The sequence below is a fragment of the Cucurbita pepo genome, chromosome 3, assembly GCF_057944985.1.
Source record: "Cucurbita pepo subsp. pepo isolate OVF chromosome 3, ASM5794498v1, whole genome shotgun sequence".
Taxonomy (NCBI): domain Eukaryota; kingdom Viridiplantae; phylum Streptophyta; class Magnoliopsida; order Cucurbitales; family Cucurbitaceae; genus Cucurbita; species Cucurbita pepo.
In genome coordinates this window covers 17,248,240-17,271,103 of record NC_141800.1, presented here as the reverse complement: position 1 = coordinate 17,271,103, position 22,864 = coordinate 17,248,240, and the positions used below count along the sequence as shown (strand labels likewise).

Below are 22,864 nucleotides of genomic sequence, written 5' to 3'. Positions count from 1 at the left end.
GAGGACGTCAATAAAGTTATTTGAATCGAGAAAATATGGTTGTTGCTACTACTACAAATTCTTAGATGAACAACGAAAAAACATCTTCCCATCTCATTTTCATCCATCTAACGGTTATAAATATGACAACTACAATTTATTGTAAGGATCGCTCAAGAACGTACACTCGATCAAGATGAACATAGAACAGGAGAGAGAAAATTTGAAGAAGAATATTAGCTAAAAATTGTATTGATGACTTCAGGTACGTTCAACAAGACAGAAGACAGAATACAAGACAGAAGACAGAATACAGAGAACGAAGAAAGGAAGAAAGTATGTTTTGTAAGCACAGGATGTATACAGGGTTTCAATTTACTAAATATAGCTTATAGGAGGCTCGATATCCCAATATCTATCACCCCACATCAGAACTTACAGAAAAAGTACCTATGATCTAAGCCATAACCTGTCAAGTTATTCTCAATTTACACGTCTTGTAGTCTTGTATGGCAGTGGGGCAAAAAGACTAGAATTTCTAACCTGGAGGATGCTGTATCGTGTTCGGCTATGGTGCTTTCATTTCGTTTCGTTTCGTTTTTTTGGTGGGACTTCAAACTGGCTAGCTGCTTCTGTGAATGCTTAAGGATGAGCTTCGCCAGCAACGTTTCTTTGACACATCCTGAAAACAAAGCCATCAAGAATGGATTGACAACGACTAAAAGGCAGGCAGAATTTTAGAATTGCAGAGCATTTATGGTTTTTCTTGGACCGAGTTGAATGATAAAATAAGGTTTCATTCTACAATGCATTGATCTGTTAGATTTGTTAAACAATACATTAGAAGAAGGTATAGATCTTGTCGAGGATTGTTGGGAGAGGAGTCCCACATCGGTTAATTAAAGGGTTGATCATGGGTTTATAAGTAAGGAAGACATCTCCATTGGTACGAGACCTTTTGGGAAAACCAAAATCAAACCCACGAGAGCTTATGCTCAAAGTGCACAATATCATGCCATTGTAGAGAGTCGTGATTTCTAATAGATCTATGCACGTAGCGTATTAATAATATCAACTGAAGATTGGTTAATGTACCTTAGAGGATGGAGGCAATGGAGCCTGCAGAGCTGCCATTCCAGGATCCGACAGCACCTTCGTTATGTTTTCTAAAAGTTGCAATTGATTGTTCTCCTTCTCTTTTTGCTCCACAGATAACTTGAGCTTTTCTCTTTCCTCTTGAACAATCTTTAACCTTCCTCTAAGCCACTCAACTTCATTGCCGATTTTCGACCTTTCATAATCGACAGCAGACATCGAGTTTCTACGCAATTCAGAACGCAAGGAATTGCTTCGAGAACGAGCCATTGGTGGAAATCTTCCAGTGGCATCTGAGCTGCTTCTCGTGATGTCTAGTCCATTCTGCAACGAACTGAAGGATGAACTATCACAATTAACTGGAATACTCGAGCTACCATTAACCGATGTTTCTTTACGAGCATTAGCACTTGCTTCATTGGGCATTCTAGCTTCATCTTCAATGACATGAATATCATGAGGACAGGCATCTGTATCATTCACAGATTTGAAATCTCTTGTCCACTGCTTTTGATGGTTCCCATGCTTTTCCAAATTATACTCAACACAAGGAAGAGCTATTTCCGCAAATGCCAACCCGTCAAATGAATCGTCGTAGACTTTTTCTTGTTCATCAGCAGTCAATTCTGTGCACTGCTCGACCTTACCTAGGCCATTCGACACATTGCTTTTCGGATATGGCTCCAGTTCATTTACTTCTCCTGGTACAATGTATACATTTTTATCTTCCACCAAGCCCTTTCCTTGTAACTCGTTGTCAATCTCTTCACTAAGCTCGAAATTATCGGCAACTTGGTGCAACAACACGCCACTAGCTTTCGCAGCATCAGCGAATTCATCCGCTTGAATCGAAGGGGACTCTTCCCCGAACTCAAAAATTAAGTTTCGTGACTCCACTGATGGTAACTCATGAGATTGCTTGTCTGTAATGGATCCATTGATGCATTCAAGCCATGGGGGTGTAAATTCAGAGTCAAGCATATCAACACTCACTCCATCATTATCAAAGAAACTTTTCCTAAAAGCTTCAACTTCCTTCTTCAGGAAATGCATTTCCTGCTCTCTCCTCACTAGAATTTCTTTAAGAATACTCATTTCCTCAGCATCATAAGCAGTTTTCTCCTCTATCATCCTCTGGTATTGCCTAGCCTCCATTTCTATAGAAGCCTTCTCCTCTTGAAGACGTAATATCATAGCCATGGCCTCATCAGCAGCAGTGGCAGCAGCGCTTCTCTCTTTCTCGAGCTCCAGGTACAAGGTAGCGCGAGCTTTCTGCTCTTCTTCGAGTGATTGTGCCAATAGTTTGATTCTATCACTCTCATTACCATCCAAGCATAACTCCCCTCTGCAGTTGTTCCTAGCCTCTTCAGCAGATGCTCCATACATCTCTGCGCATATTTTCTCATCATAAGAATCATCCAGTTCGAGATCGGGAAATACTTTATATTGATTGCTGTTGTCTAATGAAGCCTCCCCTTCATCTACAATGTTATCAGAACACCAAGATTGCAGTTATCACCATGAAAAATTATGAAGAAAATGCAAAATTTCTCTTACAAGGAAACTTAAAACTTCCGTTAGAAAACACTGTTACTGCTTGGCCACTTTTCCCTTTCAGGGCCGAGGCCCCCCTCAATCGGTTCTAAGAAGGAGGACCGCGCCCTGAATCAATCAATAAGCTTTTTTATTTGATTGAAGGGAAAAATTACTATTTATTAGCTTAGCTAGCGTAAATAAGGAACAAAGTAATGAGCAAAACCAAATAAAAACAAATTTTTGCTGCATTCTTCACGACATTCACTTGAAAATTCAAAATATCAGACTTGTCAAACGGAAATTCTCCCAAACATCAAAATTTATGATCTCAACGTCCAAGATGCATATTCGAAACATATTCGGTTTCCAATACCGAACTTTCCAATCAATCTCCAAAAACAGTTAAGGGTCCTAAGCATAATGCATAAATGCTACACTACAATAAAAATGAAGTTCAGAAGACACAGAGTTATCAGCCATTTGCTATCCTAATAAGCTCATAGCTGCCATGAAAAGGCAATTCAATTCGCATAAATGATCATGACTTTTTAAGTTGATCTAACAGGGAAAGAATGACAAATGGTACACATTAAATTTCATTACCTCCAGTATCAACAGAAAAGAAGCCATCCTCGTTATTGTTATCCCCAAATCCACAGAAGCTTGAAGGAGAATGACAAAGGTCTTCCAGTTCCACATCCGACTGAAAAACGTCATTCAGAGACACTGATGCAATCTTCCTGCCACCCACACCGCATTTATAATGCGATTCGTTGACATTGAGAACGTCTCCATAAATCATACCTCGAGGTGATCTGGTTTTAAACCAGGAATCACCTGATGCTTCACCTTCGAATTCAACACACGCCTCCTTTGCATTCCTCTCGTGCACCGACATCGACTTAAAACAACATTTTGGCTCTTGATCCCACATGGAATCCAATGGGAACTTTTCTCTAGTTGAATGTAGGACTGAAGATATTCTTTTGGACGAACAATCCACTAGCAACTTTTGGAAGCAGTGATCACTACCAAGGTTCCCAAATAGTCCATCACAAGGGCAAGGCAGACATGACCCAAACAGCGCCAGAAATTTGGATGTAAAGAAAACAAGACTCGTTGCACATAATAAAAGAAAAGCTATACCAAGATCAAGAAACGCAGCCACTAATCCATTAAATGTCCACAGTTGTACAGCTTCACAAGCCATTTTCCACAAGAATAACTTCAACGTCCAATGCTATCCAATCAAACAAATACGAAAAACTACTTTTCTAGTCGCTAGACGAACAGAAATAAGATTGAAACCATGAATCAAGCTACAAAAAACAACAGAATAGAAAATAAACCTCGTTTTCGCCGGTGAAAAGTTCAGAAAATCGAACGAGTCCCTTACTGAATCTACAATTCAGAGCTACAACTTTCACTTCGAAATCTACATCCAACCGCAAACTTCACTCCACCACAGTGAGCATCACTGGTCGCAAATGGAAATCACAAAAACTTAAACAGAGGAAGAATAAAAACCGAACAGAAATCAGCGTTTCTTTCGAACTTCCATAAGCTTTCAACTCTCAGCAACTTCACAACAATATGCTTCCGATAACGAAAACAATTAAATTAGTAGATGAAAATGAAAAATCGGAAAGTTAAATGGAAAAGAAAATCAAATGATTCAATGGTGGCGGTTTCCACTTTCGATTTCTCGAGTATAAAAACCCTACTAACTTTCCATAAAAGTCGATTTAGTAACGTCGTGTGAGGTAGAGGATCATGATGCTGAGGAAAATGGGATGAGAAATACAGAGAAGTTTTGAAAATAAAAAGAAAAAGAAAAACGAGCTGAGTGAAGCTGAGTCGATTTAATCTTTATATTTTCCATGCCAGATGCGGCGCCGGCGGGATTGCCACGTGGCTTTAAGTTTCTTAATGATCTTGACGATTAGTCCACGCCCTCAGAGCGCGTGACACGCTAATGAGAGGACTGAGATTTAATTATCTATTTTTTAAATATATATATATATATATATATATTAATTATACGAAATACTCCAAAAATATTAAAATAATGCCTCAAATATGTTTAATTATGTCAATTATTTCGTATAACATATTAAAACTATTTGTATAATCCATTAATTAATATTTTTTACATGTTACTAAATTATATCCAATTTGAGCGAAATTTAAATACTTTTAAATTTATAAATACGTTAGACATAAAATTAAAAATTAAAAATTTATTAGCAAAAAGTAAAAATTATTTGTAAAAATTATAAAAACATGGAATTGAAAGTTATTTATTTTCATTATTTTCTAAAAACAAAAAAAAAAAAAAAAAAAGAGTTAGACTAGTAGTAGTATTTTCATTTAAAATTATGATCCCTACATTTTTAGTTATTTGTATTTTCACGTGCATTAAATACCTAAGTCATAAATATTTAATGTTTAATTCATTAGAAAAGCTTAAAATGTAACAAGAAATAACAATGACGAGGGCAATGTAAAAAAAATATTTTTTTTAATTTAGTAACTGTAGGGATGGATGAGAGACCTGTCTATCAAATTTTTAACAAATTTTTAAGACAATATAGTTTAATTGGTGAAGACATTGGCTTAAAAACGATGGTTTATCATCCATACAATTATCTCCATTAATTGAACTACGTTCATATTACATAACATAATGACAATAAGAATAACATTATGTAATATAATTCAGAACATTACAATTACAATACACCAAATGAAATAAACAAACATTCAGTTATGAATATGACATATCAGCCTGACCTTAATTTTGAAGCCGCCGTCTTTCATGTCTATACGATGTCTTGATGTCCCATAACTTCATTCGAGAGAGAGGTCATCATCCGTGTCAATTCCAACCCAGTTAATGAAACCAAATAGAAACTCCCTGAAATTCACCTTCCCACTGTTGTTCCAGTCCATTTCTCCTGTATCAATCAACAAAAGTGGAAAATCAATACAAAAGCACGGCTTTGTATCAGAACATTCAACTAAAATGCCTAGTTTGTAAAAGAATAGAGACCAAAATGAATCGAGGTTGAAGTACGAGAACCAAAATAAACATTTTGAAAGTAGAGGAACTAAAATGAACTAAAGTCAAAATAAGGAAGTTTAATGTGTATGAAGGTGTATTTGACGCCTTGTTTGATCAGATATGTTTAAATTGTCTAGAACGATTTGTTAAACGAAAACGGAGAATTGTTAATGAAGGGAGGAATACGAAATCTAGTCTTTGTAATGCGTGCAGGGGATCTCTCGAATGGAGAAGCCTCGTTCAGAGCCTTGACCATTTCTTTCTTGTTGAGATTGCCATCACCATTTTTATCAAGAAATATGAAAGCTTGGATTATGGTGTCAAAAGTTGCTTCAAGTTGAGGTGAACCCAGCTTTGATTTCTGTAACAAACATCCCGGATGGTTATGCCCAAGAATAACAAACAGATTGAAAACTGAATGAAAAGTTTGTGCTTACGGTGGGCGAATGCTGGTCCTTGAGGAGATAAATGAGACATAGAAGAACGATAAACTCGTTGAACTGTATTCCAGAACTTCCATCAATGTCACAAGAGTGGAAAAGATCCTCAACTTCGTCCTCGGTCATATGCATTTGCAGCTGCTGTAAGCATTTCTTGAGTTCTTCGCGATCGATGCTTCCATTGGAATCTTCATCTGTGAGAGACAGAGAGAGAATGTGAGAAAATCCAGAGCAGGAGAATCTCAAAAAGAGTGATACAGCTGAAATAAAGCTCACCATACTGTTCAAATACACCCCTGATGTTTTGTAATCCCTCTCTGAATTGGGGAAATCTCAAGATTATGCCATTTAATGACTTGAAATTGTCATGTCCAGCTAAATTTCTTTTGACTTCAACCATTTTTCTTCCAAGCTTTTCATCTATTCTGTTATATTTATTTGATGAACTGCAGCACAAAAACATGTTTCCAACTTTGGACATGATGGCTAGAATGAGACGTTCCTTTAGAGTAAAAGATAAGAGAAAATCAATGTGTGCCTGACAAGTCAAATGAAAACAAAATCAGCATATCCTATGAACAAAATAGCAATTCCAGAAGTTGTCAAACAGCCAAAAAAAGACTTGAGAATGGAAAATAAGCATTTAGGGTTTGCTAAAGTAGTGATATATTTGAATTTACCGTAACCTATCCACTTAAACTTTCGGGTTGATTGATGATTTAACATGGTATTAGAGTAGGAAATCTTGTATTTGAACTCCTATAATGTTATTTCCTTCCCAATTAATATTGATTTTCACTTGTTGGACGTTCTACAAATTTTGAAGCAAACACGTGAGAGAGTGGTAAAGTATTTACATGATTAAATTGACCATAACCCATAAGCTTAAGCTTTTGGGTAGATTTGTGATAGCAAGGAACTGAGCATCCTAAGAACAATACAAGTTGCAACGTTAACTGTTGCTTGCCTATGAAAATGGAAAAGAAATGCTATATATGCAAACATTTCTGAAGTATCTCTTATGATCATCACTACTTCCCATCCACTTGAAACGTGGATAAGAACTTCGGATATGCTCCAAAGTTTCTTTCTGGTTGTTGTTTAACAAATTAAAACAAAAAACGAAAAAGAGTAGGATTGCATCAATACATTCTAATAAGAGAAAGAAAAATCCAGTAATCCATCCTTTCCCAAAGCCTGAGACACGAGATTTCCCTCCAAATTATAGGCTACTTACATCGCTTGTAAATCGCCTTCTTTCCAAATTTCTAACTATCTATCCTTTTGCGTGTTTCTTACTCTCAGACGTTTGCCCTATCGATTGTGAACAACCCTGCTATACAATTTCAGTTCGAGGTTTCGACCAGATACTCATGTTCACAACAAATTCCAAGATTAACTTAACGTAATCCCAAAGAAATCATTCAAAATGCTATTGAACATCAAATTTAACCCCTAGATTGCACCGTCAATCGGCACGATTAACAGATAAATCGACGTAAACGACGCGAACCATTCAACAAGGCAAATAATTCTGTTTCAACACACAACAAAATACAGAACTTACATAGATAATTTCACACAAAATAGACTCCAAGACGACGAACAGATTAAATTCTTTTACGCGGAAGTACTGCAAAATAAACAAAAAAATAAAACACTCCGTCTGTTCCTCTGCGATGAATTAAATGAGCATCGAGTAGCAAGAACAAAAAGACTGAGCGAAAGAGACAACATGGACTCTGAAGAAAAAGAAAGCTGTACTCACCAGATGAATCTTCCATGGAAACACTGAGAAGAAAGCTCGTCTGAAGTTCGGCGGAGGAAATAGGAAACGAAAAGGCAACGGAGAGAAGACAAATGGAACGGGTTTCGCTTTGGTCTAAAGTGGAGATGCCATTATGGGTTTCTTTGACAAGAGAGCAGCTCTGCTCACCTACAATCCTAAATGCTTATGCTTTAAATATCTTAACTTTAATAAATATATATATATACACATAAATTTTGTATTTTTTTTATATATATAGTTAATATTTTTATTTATATTAGAACTATATTTAAAAAATACAAATTAAAAGTAGCATGAACGAATATTATTATTGTCAGGACTAAAAGTGTCTATCGACGTCTTATAAATTATTTAAAGAAAAGCACGACAGTTAAAAAAATGTTTAGCTTTTTCAATTAAGCTTCTATTGGCACGGGCATCTAAGAGATGTCGATCTCATGGGGACTTTGCCTCGATGAATATTCCTGTATTACCCCTTATTAGTCCCGAGGGACAGAGGAGGCTAGGTTAGTCGAAAGATGATTATCGGTTCAAGGATACAAGGTGCCCCTGTTTTTTCAGGGTAAGAAGGGATAGAGAAAATACCTCGGGTCAATGTTCGAGTACCAGACACTACGACACTGAAGTAACCCATGTCAAACTCACAGAAAAAGCTCGAGCGACCTTCAATAAAAGGGTACCTGACCAGATTCTCATTCTGGGTGGAGAGACGATGATGAAAAAGGTAATGAATTTTGTGTTAATCGACAAATCTTTAAAAGTAACAATGAAATATCACTCTGCGAATAAAAGCTCGAGCGACCTTCAATAAAAGGGTACCTGACCAGATTCTCATTCTTGGTGGAGAGACAATGATGAGAAAGGTAATGAATTTTGTGTTAATCGACAAATCTTTAAAAGTAACAATGAAATATCACTCTGCGAATAAAAGCTCGAGCGACCTTCAATAAAAGGGTACCTGACCAGATTCTCATTCTTGGTGGAGAGACAATGATGAGAAAGGTAATGAATTTTGTTTTAATCGACAAATCTTAAAAAGTAACAATTAAATATCACTCTGCGAATACTTGTTGACGGTTTTCAACGACCAACACAAACTCGAGCAATACTTTGGTATATTCCCGAAAAAAAAAGTCGAGGTAAGTAGCGTCGGTGGCTTTAATGTAAGAATAACTTTTGAAATTGACCATTTTGCCCTCCATGTTAAGTTAGAGATGTAAATGAAGATCAAAGAAGCCAAAAGCGTCTGATTATGAAGAATTTACAAGCCACAAAACAGATTGTATAATACTTTCATTACAGAAGTGAACAAGAGAGCAAGTAGCTCAGAAGAAAAGGCTGTACTTTTTAAGGCAAAGTCCTAATTTTCATCTCATCATCCATTCGACATCGTGTCGAGCATTGCCCTCGAGCGCCATTGAATCTCCATGACTAAAAACTGGTCTCGGTCTCTTCATTCCGGTGGTAGTTGATCCTACTCCGATCGGGGAAACCGGGCTTCCAGCTGATGTCAAGCAGCTATCCATCGAGCAATCGCCTACTCGAGGCATAACCGTAGCAGCCTTTGGATTTTCTAGAGCAGCAGCAAGTTCTGAAAAGGGAAGCACTTTTTGAGCCTCCAAGGGTGCCATCTCTTTAGACTCATTGCCTACTTTCATTGCAAGTTCAGAGAGCTCTTCTCGTACAGCTTCGAGTCCAGCAGATGCTGCAGCCTGATCGCTCAATGCTCGACACGCCCGCTCGAGTATTGACTGCAAGTATTTTCCTTGTGCTTCAATGCGAAGTTGAAGTCGACGCTGCACCTGCGCTTAAAGTAAAAGAAGCATGGACTTGAAAATGGAAAACAGTGAGTTTTATAAATCTTCTGTGAGATCCCACGTCGGTTGGGGAGAACGAAACACCCTGAGTGTGGAAATCTCTCCCTAGCAGACGCGTTTTAAAAACCTTGAGGGGAAACCCGAAGGGGAAAGCCTAAATAGGACAATATTTTCTAGCGGTGGGCTTGGGCCGTTACAAATGGTATCAAAGCCAGATACCGAGCAATGTGCCAGCAAGGAGGTTGTTCCCCGAAGGGGGTAGACACGGGTGGTGTGCCAGCAAGGACACTGGGCCCCCGAAGGAGGGTGAAGTTGGTGGGGGTCCCACATTGATTGAAGAAAGAAACAAGTGTCAGTGAGGACGTTGGGCCCTGAAGGGGTGGATTGTGAAGGGGTGGATTGTGAGATCCCACATCGGTTGGGGAAGAGAATGAAACACCCTTTAGAAGGGTGTGAAAGCCTCTCCCTAGCAAACACGTTTTAAAAACCTTGAGCGGAAGCCCGAAAGAGAAAGCCCAAAGAGGATGGAGAAAGCCCATTACAAATTCGAGTTTCTTCAGGAAGAACGAACGAGCGACTAACCTCAAGCTGCTCGTGCAGCCTTCTTTGAACCTCCATCTGTGCTCGTAACGCCTCAGTGACTTGGAAACTACTGTTCGAAAAACAAAACTACTCAATGCAAGACATATATAGAGCATGGAAAACCATTACGTAAAACGAAAAAGTCGAGCATACTCGTTCAAATCTCGAGCTATTATTTTCGATGATGGCGATGATCACGAACTTGTTTCTTGACTTTCTGCAATGCAAGAAGCTGAAAGGCCATATCTATGAGTCGTTTAAGCTTCACACAGACGATATACAGCAAAAAACCGAAACCGGTGGTTCGGGTACGTCGATGTATGATTCTCTAAATAAAAAAGAGTAAGCATGCCCCACAGTTTGAACTATTTGCTACTTCATTCCATACAAAACAAGAAAAGGAAACTGCCAAGTCCTAACTGTTTTGAAGAGGAAGTTCGTACCGTCCTTCGAGTTCTCCGTCGATTCCTTGAACGATTGCTTCCCGAGCCGATATTTCTGCTAGCACAAGGCATCAAGAAAACATACAATGTAAATATCTACAATGCTCAAGCGTAGACGGTCACTCAACCCAACCCCCGACCCGAATACACAAATAGAACAAAACAAGACGAGTGTCGGGCTCGGCTCGGCCCGGTCGGTATAATGGCGATATGAACAAACCTGGAGGTGTGATTTTAAGTGATAAAGGGTGAGGCCTTTTACTCCCATTGTTCTCATGATTGTTTTTGGGGTTGCCTCTGAAAAGTGTAGAGCAACCAATATCAGCATTTTGACCATTAGGAACAAATCAAATAAGAGAAAGTATCATACAACTCTATAGAAAGAGCAACCAAGACGACACCATGGCTCCGAACTCGACGAGTTTACTCTCTAGCACGTATTAAAACATAATAATCAAACAAGAAACCGATACAAATCGTTCTATTCAGTAACGCAATCGTTTCTTATTGCTAAAGCTTGCATCTTAGCCATATAGAATGTTTATATAACCGAACCCGGTTGGGCATTCCTGCACACCTGGCATCCTGCAAAAAAAGGCCCCTAACTCGAGCGGAAGTGTTTTCATATTGGGTTTCGATCCTTATTCACTCGCCTGCCTCGATTTGGTACCGCTCTCGCGGCCCGCACCGACCTGATTCCATCTTCCACCCCGATATATGGCAAACTCTCCGTGTTGGGATACCCCTGGGCCGGAAACGTTTCTCTTTTCATCTAAGTGCACACTTACTTCTTTTCCATGCCCAACACTTAAGGGAGCAATGAGAAACCTAACTTAACTCAGCTTGTCTTAAATGAAAGAAACTTCAAGGACACCAAATCAATAGACATGAATCTAGTTGTAGGCCACATCTCCCTCAAGGACACTCTACCCTAAAAAAAGGACAATACTTACTTGCATACCCGTCGGTAGGACGTCGAACTAACTCGTCGACACGGTCTATTTCTATTGCATTTAATAGAAAAGTGGATTGTAGTGAAACCAATATGAACAAAAACCGCTACACTACTTTTTTTACGAGTTTAATAGCAAACTCAATCATTTCTACCGTTCATGATCAAACCGTTACAAAGGTTGGAATTTAACCAATAAGAGTACCGACCCACATGAGCCAAGTACTTCAAGCCAGCATTAAGTGACACAATCATTAAAACAGAGCCCAAATTGCAGAGAGAAGCAATTAGAAAGCAAAAATAGAAGGAAAAAAAAAGGTGTACTCACTGTCGGAGCCGCCGAGCTGAGTGACGGCGTCGACGAATCGCTCATGGAGCTCCGCCGTCCATCGGAGGCGTGGTTTGGGATCCGACGTGAGAACCAAACAAGCATCTCCAGGAAGATTCGTTCCGTCTAGAGAACCCTGAAACTTGCCGCCGCCGCCGCCGCCGCCGTCCATCGGCAGCGCCGGAATGGCAGAGTACATTCCTGCCGGTTCCTGTGAAAACCCAGAGAGCATTTTTGCTCCCGCGAGTGAAACAAAAAAAAAAAACGAAAATGTGAGAGCCAAAAAATCCACTCCATAAAATTAAACGACCCTTTTGGGTCGGAGCCCCGAAAATGGGTCGAGCAATCAAGAAAAGAAATATATATATATATATGAAATGAATTTAAAAGAGAGAGAAACAAGACAGCGATGTTTGTGCGCAGTCTCTGTCCCAAGTTTTTGTTTTCTTTTTCTCTGTGTTCTGTCTTTGTCAGTATGAGTCTGTGCAAGCGTGGGTAGAAGGCTAAATCAGAAAGGCAACCTGCTGCCATGTGATTGATTTTAGAGCTTCTTTTTTTCTTTGAAAACTATTTTTAAAATCTTTTAATAAAAAAAAGAAGTGAATTTGAAGAAGAAGAACTTGATTTTGCTGACCAAATCATCCCTCAGAGAAAACACCCACTTTTTCTCTTTCTCTCTCTAGAGCTTGAATCCATGGAAATCCATGGCGTCCATGGAATCTTTTTTGCTTTTTTAACCCAAAAAACCAAGAAATGCTTAGATTAATGTTTCAAATTTGTTTCACTGAGAGTGGAGGACTGTGACCCACATGAGAATTTGGAGCTTTAAGCCGCCATTAATGGAGGAACGACAACCTCGGAATTCATGTTTTTTTTCCCTTCTGAAATTGAAGTTCAAAATGGAAGGAAGATGATGTGTCATATTGTAACCACACGAGCCCACGATTAGTAGATATTGACGTATCACTATTAAGTTTACGGTTTTAAAACATGTTTGGTAGGGAGAGATTTTCCACCCATATAAGAAATGTTTTACAATTCATTCTCTTAGAACCGACGTCGAATTTCACAATTCATTCTTTGATGACACATAGCTTAGTGTCAGATTTTGATACAATTTGTAACCATCTCAGCTTAGTTTTTCTTTGTTTATCTTTTAATTTTGTTTTATATTTATGGATAAGAGAGACAGAGCTAGTCCAAAAAGATGGGAGGCCAGCCAAAGCTGGGCGGCCAGGCTGGACCCCTCCATAAAACGAGCTGGTGGTTTATTTATTTTTTTAATTTTATTTTGAAATGTCAAATTGTAAATTTCGATTTTGTCCCCCATTTTTTCGTGACGTCATCCGTTCAAGGTAGGTTTCAGGTGGCTTCAGAAGGGTAAAAAAGTCATTTTGATGACTATTTTTGGAAAATTCTAATAAAAATTAAATAGAAGTTTTTATTAGTTATAATGTTGGGTGGTCGGTGGAGACGAAGAGAGATATTTGAGGCGTGATTGGATTCGTGGATAACCCACTCATAACCGGGATAGCCAATTCCCTGACCTTACTGATTCATGTAACTTCTTTCCTTTTCTTCTTCGGGACAAAATGGAGAATTGTTTGGCTTATCCAGTGTTTGGTTATTTTTATTTATGACTATCCAAACAGAATTTGCTCTGTTTATTATTATTTTATTTATGACCTCATCCTCGCCCGAGACCCATAGAAAATTAACAATTTTTTAAAATATTTTATTTTCCTTTATTGTCCATCCATTAGGATTTTGATTATTTGGTTCCATGCTAAATGAGTGGTACATGAATGTATAGATACCACATATGAATGAGAGCGGTTCTAATGATAGAATGACTAATAAAAGCTTAAAAAAACTGAAAATTACTGTGTATCATTAGAACCGCTCTCAAATGGAATAATGCTGCAGCAACTTGATGGATATGGTCTCCATACAAACTGCACCCTAATGGATGACTAATAAGCAAAACACAACGTCAACAATTCTCCTTCCGAACAAATGATTTGTGAGATATCGTGAGATCCCACATCAGTCTTTCATTTTAAAATCGTGAGACTGACGATGATACGATTATAGAACAAGATGCATATTATATACCCGACTTCGTTTGAAAGTATCCATATATTTTTTAAAAGTACGATTTTACCCTTCATATTTCATAAATGTATCAAAACAATTATTGAAGTAGAAATCGATTATACTTTTTATGTAAAATAGGTCATCTAATGGGCGTGGTAGTCACCTGGAACGTTAAGATGACGTTCGAGTTTCAATTTTTATTATAGGTCACTGCCATATTATTCAAGTCCCGATATTTTAATGAAATTTTATTTTAAATGTTATTTAAAAATATTTATGAAATGTAAAAATTAATATTGCATATATATTTTTTAAACACAAGAGTTCACACAATATTACCGTAAAAAAACTGTAACAAAGGACTCGTTAATATTTAAATAAAAATTGAGATTAAAATAAAATACCAAAATTATAATAATTTAAGAAAAAAGGGTTAAAAAGGTAATTTCCAACGGGGTAAATTTAATTTGGCGCGAGGGTTTATGCCCGATCCCTCCAGAACCCTCAATTCAGCGAGAACAGCAATCCCACTCTCTCAGAGCTTGACATCCTGGTCATGGCGTCACTGGCGTTCTCTTTCAGAAAGCTTTCATTGTTCTTTCGCACTACCAGAGGTACTCTCTCTCTTGTTCTCTCTCTATTTCCATGTGTTCTGCAGTTTCGTCTTCAATACTTGATTTTCCTTTGCAGTGATTTCATGTCAGGAATCGTGCGCTGTTCTATCTCGATCATTTTTTTCTACTCACATTGTGGGTGACGAGCCGATTCTTGTAAGTATTAACTGGTTTTATATCGTTTTCGGATTGGTTCTTGCCTATTGCCTCACATTTCGCATTTTGGAGTTATGGATTTCGATGATTAATTCTCATCAGGTTCGTGATTTCATACATTCCGCATTATATGATGCAAATCATGGATACTTCGCTCAGCGGTCACGGTCGGTTGGAGTTATGGAACGCAGTATTAAGTTCAATCAGCTCGAAGGTACGCCATCGTTTCAAATTCGTATAGTTCGGGTGTTCTTGAGCATTTAGGAATGAATTATTGGGATAGATGAGCGTTCCAAAGTTGTTTTTATCACTGTTTTGCTGCAATAGCTAGCGAACTGTGGCCGGGAGACAGGCTTAAGAGTAATCATATTTCCGATCAATTGATTTATGTCGTTTAATTTGAACTTTGAAGGACGTGGTGTGTGTCTGTGTTATTAAACTTTACGTCTATATTACAAGAAATTTTTTATCTGAATTTAGTTAACCACGCGGCCCTTTTTATCTCTACGAAGAAATGTCGTTCTATTATCGATGAAAGTCGCCCGCTTAAGGTCAAAAGTATTTGAGCATAGATATATGGAATTGAATATTTATCGTACAGAAATGACAAATAATGGCAGCTGGATTGAGTTGCTTGCAGTAGCGCAAATAAAGGGTCTGAAAACCTTGTGCATGACATCGTACATTATTTTCTTCCTTTTCAATTTTCTTTTTCAGCCTTGAAACTGATTTTAGTAATACTATGATCTATCTGTTGTATTGATCTTATGTTATGGAAGTTACCCTTCTCCGAGACTTCCATTTCGAGTTTTTTTTGACTAATTTATGCTGACTTTGTCCTTCCCGAAAATTTTTCTAATACGTACTTTTCTGTTAAATCTATTGTTTTCCAGCAATTGGAAGCTTAATTCTGCTTCTCTTTTCAATGCTTTGTATCATACTTTGGTCAACTCACCACGCTAATTTCTTAAGAAGCATAATGCAGTACTAATATTGATGCTGTGATTTTTGCCTCATGTACTGAAATGTGTGCTTGATTTAGGCAGGAAAGCTTATATGAGATACTTGGATAAAATTTACAAGCAGAGTGACACATCATGGTTTACTCCAGTGGAGCTTTTTAAGGCAATTGGTTCTCTCTCTCTCTCTTGCATGCTCACTCACATATGTGCAGATTCATGCGTGCAATCTGAATGTCTGTTGTTTGGTTGTCATGCTCGAGAAGGAATTATCATATTTTTTTATAAAGGATTTTAGGATATCGTTCTTCGTCTAACTAAATCTTGTTGTAGATTTTCCTATTTCTTTTGTCCAAGTTTTTGAAGAGTTTCTTTATGTATACTCTCTCTCGTTCTCTCTCACTCTCTTGGAATTTATCCACTAGGCTAATAATTCAACTTGGCCATCTGTATTGCAACATTTAAAAATGGAAAAAAAAAGAAAAACCTTTTTGTATCACGTTTTCTTAAGGAAGGGTAGGAATGTTAGATGCTAGTGCACATGTGCACGATGCAGGGTATGAATGTGAGAGTATTTCTTTTTAAAATAAGTAAAATTAAAAAAAGAAAAAATTACAAATGTGAATTTTTTCCTTCATATTCTATTGCTAGGTATTACTTGTTGCTCTCAATTCATGATTCTTTGTTAAATTCTTCATGGGGCATCATATGTAGTATTAGCATTAATTTGGACAGCAATATTTTCCTTTTCTTCTTTTTAGAATATATTATCACATATGGGGGTGGGGTTTGAACCTATGAACTTTTAAAGGGGAGTAACGTTGAGTTATGCTCATGTTATAATAAGATATTTTTTCCAAGGAGACATTGGGTCTGATATCGAGTATTCTCTCCTTGTTCTATAGATTGTACCTTTGTGTCCTTTAGTTCTAAGGAGTTCTCCTCAATGTAATTTTAAAAAAATGGTTTTAAACTTGCATGAAAAAAGTATACCCATGAATTTTCTTTGTTAATTTTTTAATCGACCTTGGTGAGAGTAGAATAAAAAATTTCCTTTCTCAACATTTATGTAATCTAGCTAATTTGATAGTAATTTTGTGGCTACATCATTCACGTTTGCTTTTGTTGGTCACTTTTGTCTGTCAGCCTTCATTGTCTTTGATTCTGAAATTTTGTTTCCTTGTAGCCTTGGTATGCCCATGGGATTGCCGAAGCAATCATGCGCACTGCTAATCTTTCTGTTCCTCTAAAAGTAAGATTTCTATCTTTCTTGATCTTTAACTGTAACTTCATAGCCACTCGGGATCTTTTTGCTGTAGCATTTTTCTTTTCACGTAGAAGGTGTATGCAATTTGACAAGTTCCCTGGCTGCTAAATCTAAACATCTCTGTTATTGTGTCATACTATTTTATCTTAGCTAAGAGGAGGGTTTTTTTTTCTTTTTTTTTGGTAATCTCCATCCTCAACTTTTCTATAGGAGGATATCTTGCCTTCCCATCTTCTGTTTGTCTTGATTGCTAAATAACTAGTACTTTTGTGGTAGCCGGTTGAGATGTCCTGTCCCACAAAACAAAGCTCAAAGATTTCTGTACCGTAGGAAATCAAATTATTGACAATCCTTGACATACAGCCATAATGTGACCATAGTTAAAAGTTGAGATTTAGTGAATTTTTACTCTAAGAGCTCCAATCAGGAAGTCTCTTTATTTGATAAGAATCACCCCTAGTGTTTTTTAGAGATGTTTTTCCTCGTCAGCAGATGTGTGAGCATCGTATTAGATATGTGGTTATAACTTGTGAGCCATTACTGCGAATTGGTTACTGATTTTGGATTTAAATTTAAGAACTCAGTATTTTTAGTCAAGCTATATGGAATCTCCCCTGCCTGGTGCTTCAACACTATGCTATAGTTTTTTTGGGTTAGAAGCAAAAACTTTGTATTAATGGCAAGGACGTAGAGTAGAGGACAAGGACATAAAATGTCTCCTATCTGAAGTCCTTAGGTTTGTCTTCACCAGGTTGTGTTCCATTAATCCAAATATTCCACGAAGTCATTGCAAGCAGTCAAACAAATTTATTAGTTATAGCCTTCTTTTGAAATAGGAGCCTTCAAGATGTTGAACAAGTTACATGTTTTGATTCTCTAATCATGTTATGCCTACTTGATTGTGTGTATGTGTGTGTGTGTGTTTTTATGTGTCCACAGATATATGAAATTGGTGGCGGATCAGGAACATGTGCAAAGGGGATAATGGATTACGTTATGTTGAATGCTCCTACAAGAGTTTACAACAATATGACTTATACGTATGTGCTTTTGAAGCGTTTTTTTCTCTACCATAGCTGGGATATCCTTATAGTTTCTAGGCTCAATTACTTTATGGCATGGCACATTCATGCCATGTGCTCTCAATATAGCCAATGAACTACCTTCAACAGTTTTCTTTACATAAATACAGAGGCGCACATTTTAAAGAGAGATCTTAGACTTCTATAGCTTTCCTAAAAATCCTCCACCGCATGTATGTTATCATATATTTCATAATGCATTTCTCTTAAAAAACATATTATATTAACCTTATTTATTTATTTTTATGGGAAACAGTATATTGGAACTATTTTTACATATACCTTAATGAATACTTAGACTAGTGATCAATTATTAGGATATCAAAAAGAAAATACACAAAGACAAAAGTCATTTTGTTTTCTATTTGCATCCTAAAAATATGTAAGCTAGAATAGTTTTTAATATCTTCTATTCTTGAATTATTAATAGTAATTATATCTTTTGTATTAAGTTATTGATTAAAATACCATTTTGGTCTCAGTACTTTGGGACTTATTCTATTTTAGTCTTTGTACTTTCAAATGTCCAACTTTAATCCTTCTACTTTCAATAAATTTTAAAAATAACCATATTGTTAGTTTGTTAAAATATCATTTTGGTCTCTTCTATGTACTTTCAAATGTCCCGTTTTAGTCCTTGTACTTTCAATAGCCCCCCCCCCCCCCCCCCAAAAAAAAAACCTCTGTAATTTTGAAAACATATGCACATAGTATCCATTCTACATAAAAAAAATTACTATTGTTATTTAACCAATTTCACTAAAAATTAACATCGCTAAATGTATGATTTAAGGTACATGCAAGAAAAAATTCTCAATTTCCCATTTTCCCATGTCTCAATTTTCTGTCCTTATGTCTTACGTGATAATTACATATATAACTGTAGCTCAGTGGAAATAAGTCCTTCATTAGCGGAGATACAAAGACAAACTGTTGGAGAGGTTCGTAGTCACCAATCAAAATTCAGCGTAGAATGTCGTGATGCTGTTGACTTAAGTGGATGGGGTATGTTTTCGTACATTTCCCTAAACTATTCCTTTCAAGTGCTGTCAATCATTTGCATACTTTTGTCTTGGGCGGTGTATGGATGGATGGATGGGTGGGGGGTAGCATCAAGTTTGAAGAGTTATATGGATGAATGAATGGGTGAAAGTTCTCACATGGTGTCTAAGCAATTATTTCTTTTGTGCCGGAGAGACCACCCAGGTGTGGGATGAGAAAGGAGAACAGATTCCAATGTAGATACAAGTGTTTAAACTGTGTTCTTCGTTTTTCCTCGTACCCAGCAGCTGACTATCTATAATGGGTAGTGGGTTGTTACTTTTTGTTTTCTCCTTTATTTAAATATGTCCTCTGCGTTTATGATTCTACTATTAGTTTCAATATTAACCATTGCCTTCCTCCTATCACAGGAGAAGTGAAGGAGCAGCCGTGTTGGGTAATTATGCTTGAGGTATATCTCGTCTTTAGCTCTCGTATATCTTCACAAAGTTTACATTCTTTCAAAAATTTGAACAAGAAAAAGGTCATAGATTCCTTCTCCACATTTATGTGTATTTCAGGGACCACCTCACCCCCCATATTTCCGTTGAATAAATGTTGATCGATATATTCACTTTTTGCTTCTTAAAATTAGCACTAATCGATCTTGCAAATGAGCATGTAAAGGAGGAGGTCGAACATGAAAAAATGAATGCACGCTTGATTATAAAATTAGGGATAAAGGGTTAAAGATCAACTACTTGTGGAAAATTTGAAATTGCTGATCCTTTAATTGGAAGAGTTTGATTACATATCCATAGAAGATGGGCGCAGGGATTGAGTTGCTTTTGTTGATATAGTACATCGTTGTTGTGTTTCCTCAATTGTTGCTCATTGTTTCATCACTCAATCATGAATCATAATCTTGTAACAAAATTTCACCGAAGACTTTGTTGAGAATGTGAATTTTTATCTTCAAGCGGTTTCTAACTTTCTTTTGATTTTGAATCAATTTTATGTTTCATTGACCAATTAAATTGTTGATTTCTCACAGGTACTAGACAATCTTCCTCATGATCTTATTTACTCAGAAAATCAGGTTTCCTCATGGATGGAAGTATGGGTAGAAAAGCAACTTGAGAGGTATGCGTTGTTATTCATGCCTGCCTGCATTTAGTTCTTGCTACGTTGTCCTAAAAGAGGAGATCGTATGTTAGACTATTGGTTCACTTATTTCATCTGTATGTGATATGGTTAAATACTTCAAGAAACAAGGGTGTTCTGTTAACAAGTTCAACTTTATTTACCGGCCCATAGTCATTTTCTGCCCGCCAGCATCGTTGGGCCTCATCCAAAAGGGAAATAAAAAAACATGTTCTCAGATTTGGCCATGGTTGAAGCAGCTTGCTTCCGGGCTCCATTTTTAAAACTGTAGTCATCAACAGGCACTGTGTATATAAGAAGCTTCTCTGTAATATGTTGCCTAGCAAGATGTTTGGCTTATTTTTACTTGTGACGATTTTTTCGAGTCGTTGCCGATCCTGCTTCTCTATGGCTGCAGGGAATCACTTGTGGAATTATATAAACCATTGCAAGACCCTCTTATTAAGCGATGTGTAGAGATTGTGAATTTCAATGAAAATGACCAGGCCAAAAGCAGTTTACTATCAAAAGCAAAAGGCGTTTGGTCTAGAGCGTTTCCAAAACCCAGAAAATGTTGGCTACCAACTGGTTGCTTGGTGAGAAACCACTAAATTGATCCTGTCCTCCTCCCTCTCCCGAGATTTCACCAACTCTAGTGTTGTACTGGTTGTGCAGAATCTACTCGAAGTGTTGCATCGTGTGCTACCAAAGATGTCATTAATTGCTTCGGACTTTAGTTACTTACCTGATGTGAGGATAGCTGGTGAAAGAGCACCATTAGTTTCAACCAAGGTATGTTCTTTCTTCTAATTGACGAGTTTTGAGAATTCTGCTACTTGGTATCTTCTGGATGATAGGTTTGTATTGAAATCAGATAACAGTACATAAAACGAACATTTTTTTGTCCAAGAATGAGCGCGTAAAATGATTGTAGTTTCAATTGTTTACGTTGTAATGTGCGGTGTGCAGGCACATGGAAGCAGCTCAGACTATGAAAGCTATCTGGATGCAAAGGTAAGCAAGCCTGGAGTCCAGAAACTTAAAACTAGATTCAAATTTTTATCTTTCCCTCATCATTAGAATCTCTTATTTCATAACTTAAAGAGGCTTTGAAGTAGAGACACCGGCTGTTGCCTTTTCGTTTTCTAGTGAGTTTTGCTATTTCCACCTTGAAAAAGGCTCAATGTTTTTGGTCGATCTGCAGGGTGATGCTGACATCTTTTTCCCCACAGACTTCCTATTATTGGAACAGATTGATCATTATTGTTCTGGATGGCTGAAATTACATGGAGATAAGCCAAAGACAGGGAAAAAGAGGCGAACAATAATTGTAAGTTTCACACTCTCTGACATGCTATTCGTCAAAACTAAATGCCGCTTGATTCTTGTAAACTGGCTCACTCTGATGCTGAGGGATAGATAGCCTCAGATTCTAAACGAAGATCAAGATAAATAATTTTTGTTTCAATTTCTTCCTAATTTGAACTGAGTTACTAAGTTAGGTATCATTATAATGTAAGAATTATGTTGACTATTATTGCATGACGAGTTCGATTTCACTGTCAATTTCCTCTTGGCAATGCTGAAGTTTTGTTTGCCCCATCTCCATGTTGGTGCCAGCTTGACACATCGTCGTTCATGGAAGAGTTCGGATTGCCATCAAAGACAAGATTGAAGGATGGATACAATCCCCTTCTAGATGACTTCAAGAACACAAAATTTTATCTGAGTGTTCCAACACACAACATCAAGTAGGCAGGGAGGGAGCTTCCAACAATTGTGAGCTGAAAATTTTGAATTCTTTCTTTGTTTTCGTCGTGTATTGTGTGCATTAAAAATCCGAACACAGAATTTCTTTAGAGGTAGAACAGATTCAGAATAGATGGTTGGGACTGGATGGAGATGATCATTGAGTCGCCTGTGAAGGTAAATGGTTACAGTGGCAGAAAACTGGTTCGGAAGTTTCCTATCGACAGCATCGTTGTGGTAATGATCGAAATGCTGGAGAAATCATTCCCAGGACGCATGAAAGAGGTCATAACATCTACTCGAAAATATTGTTCATATGGGAAAATAAAGGGCAATGACTGCGGCCGTCGTTGACCAACATTCTTACCCTGACCTCTAAATTCAGTTCTTTTATGCCGTTTATGCAATGACTTGTATTGATTTTTAAATAATGGGGGAAGACTGACATTATTTGAATCTATATAACTTCTTTGGTAGATTCTAATTTGAATGATAGATATATGCCTCAATATGCAAAACCAAATCCATTTTGATGGACGCATTTAACTCATAGATTCTCCAAGTTTCCACGAAAATTCTGGCATCATATAAATAAATGAAAATTCTCCTTATTCTTTCTAGCGTAAAAGAATTTGTATCTATAAGTCCAAATAGATTAATATAAGGGATGTTTGTAACCAGATCATTATTGTAATTAATTTCCCAAGTAAACGTAACTTAGTTTTAATTTCAATAATTTTTAGAAACAATCGAAATTTCATGCTTACAGACCTGAACATTCAGGTTTTGCT

General features: G+C 37.2%; 4 protein-coding genes across 12 annotated transcripts; 1 reads left to right on the top strand and 3 right to left on the bottom strand.

Annotated features, from left to right (window-relative positions):
* Positions 1 to 201: 201 nt before the first annotated feature.
* On the bottom strand, positions 202 to 4,459 carry LOC111791180 (uncharacterized). 3 transcript variants are annotated; one of them, XM_023672423.2, is made up of 4 exons: positions 3,960 to 4,459; positions 3,214 to 3,850; positions 1,075 to 2,555; positions 202 to 661 (listed from the first exon to the last, which is right to left on the bottom strand). In XM_023672423.2, the coding sequence occupies exons 2-4, from the start codon at positions 3,818 to 3,820 to the stop codon at positions 602 to 604; spliced, it is 2,148 nt and encodes a 715-aa protein (XP_023528191.2). In that variant the 5' UTR covers positions 3,821 to 3,850; positions 3,960 to 4,459; the 3' UTR covers positions 202 to 601. The 3 variants fall into 3 exon arrangements, with proteins under 3 accessions (XP_023528191.2, XP_023528193.2, XP_023528192.2); XM_023672425.2 differs by having other exon boundaries at positions 3,214 to 3,638; positions 3,757 to 4,458; XM_023672424.2 differs by having other exon boundaries at positions 1,075 to 2,462; positions 3,214 to 4,459.
* A 767-nt stretch (positions 4,460 to 5,226) lies between these two features.
* Positions 5,227 to 8,063, bottom strand: LOC111789778 (Calcium-binding EF-hand family protein). 5 transcript variants are annotated; one of them, XM_023670465.2, is made up of 6 exons: positions 7,883 to 8,063; positions 7,682 to 7,747; positions 6,391 to 6,616; positions 6,112 to 6,308; positions 5,861 to 6,035; positions 5,227 to 5,567 (listed from the first exon to the last, which is right to left on the bottom strand). In XM_023670465.2, exons 3-6 carry the CDS (start codon positions 6,593 to 6,595, stop codon positions 5,461 to 5,463), a joined length of 684 nt encoding a protein of 227 aa, XP_023526233.1. In that variant the 5' UTR covers positions 6,596 to 6,616; positions 7,682 to 7,747; positions 7,883 to 8,063; the 3' UTR covers positions 5,227 to 5,460. The 5 variants fall into 5 exon arrangements, with proteins under 5 accessions (XP_023526233.1, XP_023526232.1, XP_086978168.1 ...); XM_023670464.2 differs by having other exon boundaries at positions 6,391 to 6,652; positions 7,883 to 8,062; XM_087122042.1 differs by lacking the exon at positions 7,682 to 7,747 and having other exon boundaries at positions 5,780 to 6,035; positions 6,391 to 6,652.
* A 1,061-nt stretch (positions 8,064 to 9,124) lies between these two features.
* On the bottom strand, positions 9,125 to 12,726 carry LOC111790071 (protein PHR1-LIKE 2). Its single transcript, XM_087122455.1, is given in 7 exon segments — positions 9,125 to 9,705; positions 10,303 to 10,372; positions 10,456 to 10,534; positions 10,746 to 10,800; positions 10,966 to 11,042; positions 12,026 to 12,546; positions 12,660 to 12,726. Coding segments are annotated over 6 exon segments (948 nt in total). The 5' UTR covers positions 12,258 to 12,546; positions 12,660 to 12,726; the 3' UTR covers positions 9,125 to 9,270.
* A 1,867-nt stretch (positions 12,727 to 14,593) lies between these two features.
* Positions 14,594 to 22,568, top strand: LOC111791838 (NADH dehydrogenase ubiquinone complex I, assembly factor-like protein (DUF185)). 3 transcript variants are annotated; one of them, XM_087122848.1, is made up of 15 exons: positions 14,594 to 14,736; positions 14,813 to 14,892; positions 14,995 to 15,106; positions 15,935 to 16,017; positions 17,038 to 17,103; positions 18,058 to 18,158; positions 19,087 to 19,205; positions 19,613 to 19,653; positions 20,236 to 20,324; positions 20,743 to 20,920; positions 21,000 to 21,116; positions 21,294 to 21,338; positions 21,529 to 21,654; positions 21,945 to 22,103; positions 22,196 to 22,568. In XM_087122848.1, exons 1-14 carry the CDS (start codon positions 14,679 to 14,681, stop codon positions 22,077 to 22,079), a joined length of 1,350 nt encoding a protein of 449 aa, XP_086978974.1. In that variant the 5' UTR covers positions 14,594 to 14,678; the 3' UTR covers positions 22,080 to 22,103; positions 22,196 to 22,568. The 3 variants fall into 3 exon arrangements, with proteins under 3 accessions (XP_086978974.1, XP_023529100.2, XP_023529101.2); XM_023673332.2 differs by having other exon boundaries at positions 21,945 to 22,568; XM_023673333.2 differs by lacking the exons at positions 14,594 to 14,736; positions 14,813 to 14,892 and having other exon boundaries at positions 15,939 to 16,017; positions 21,945 to 22,568.
* The last annotated feature ends 296 nt before the right edge of the window (positions 22,569 to 22,864 follow it).

Excerpts from the sequence above, each read along its gene's own strand:
- LOC111789778 (XM_023670465.2), bottom strand. The coding sequence starts at position 6,595 with ATGTCCAAAGTTGGAAACATGTTTTTGTGCTGCAGTTCATCAAATAAA. Across the intron at positions 6,309-6,390 it reads GGGTGTATTTGAACAGTATG|ATGAAGATTCCAATGGAAGC; the intron begins GTGAGCTTTATT and ends TGTCTCTCACAG. Across the intron at positions 5,568-5,860 it reads CATTACAAAGACTAGATTTC|GAGAAATGGACTGGAACAAC; the intron begins GTATTCCTCCCT and ends TGATTGATACAG.
- LOC111791180 (XM_023672423.2), bottom strand. The coding sequence starts at position 3,820 with ATGGCTTGTGAAGCTGTACAACTGTGGACATTTAATGGATTAGTGGCT. Across the intron at positions 2,556-3,213 it reads CTTTTCTGTTGATACTGGAG|ATGAAGGGGAGGCTTCATTA; the intron begins GTAATGAAATTT and ends ATAACATTGTAG. Across the intron at positions 662-1,074 it reads CATTGCCTCCATCCTCTAAG|GATGTGTCAAAGAAACGTTG; the intron begins GTACATTAACCA and ends CTTTGTTTTCAG.
- LOC111791838 (XM_087122848.1), top strand. The coding sequence starts at position 14,679 with ATGGCGTCACTGGCGTTCTCTTTCAGAAAGCTTTCATTGTTCTTTCGC. Across the intron at positions 14,893-14,994 it reads TGGGTGACGAGCCGATTCTT|GTTCGTGATTTCATACATTC; the intron begins GTAAGTATTAAC and ends AATTCTCATCAG. Across the intron at positions 16,018-17,037 it reads CTCCAGTGGAGCTTTTTAAG|CCTTGGTATGCCCATGGGAT; the intron begins GCAATTGGTTCT and ends GTTTCCTTGTAG.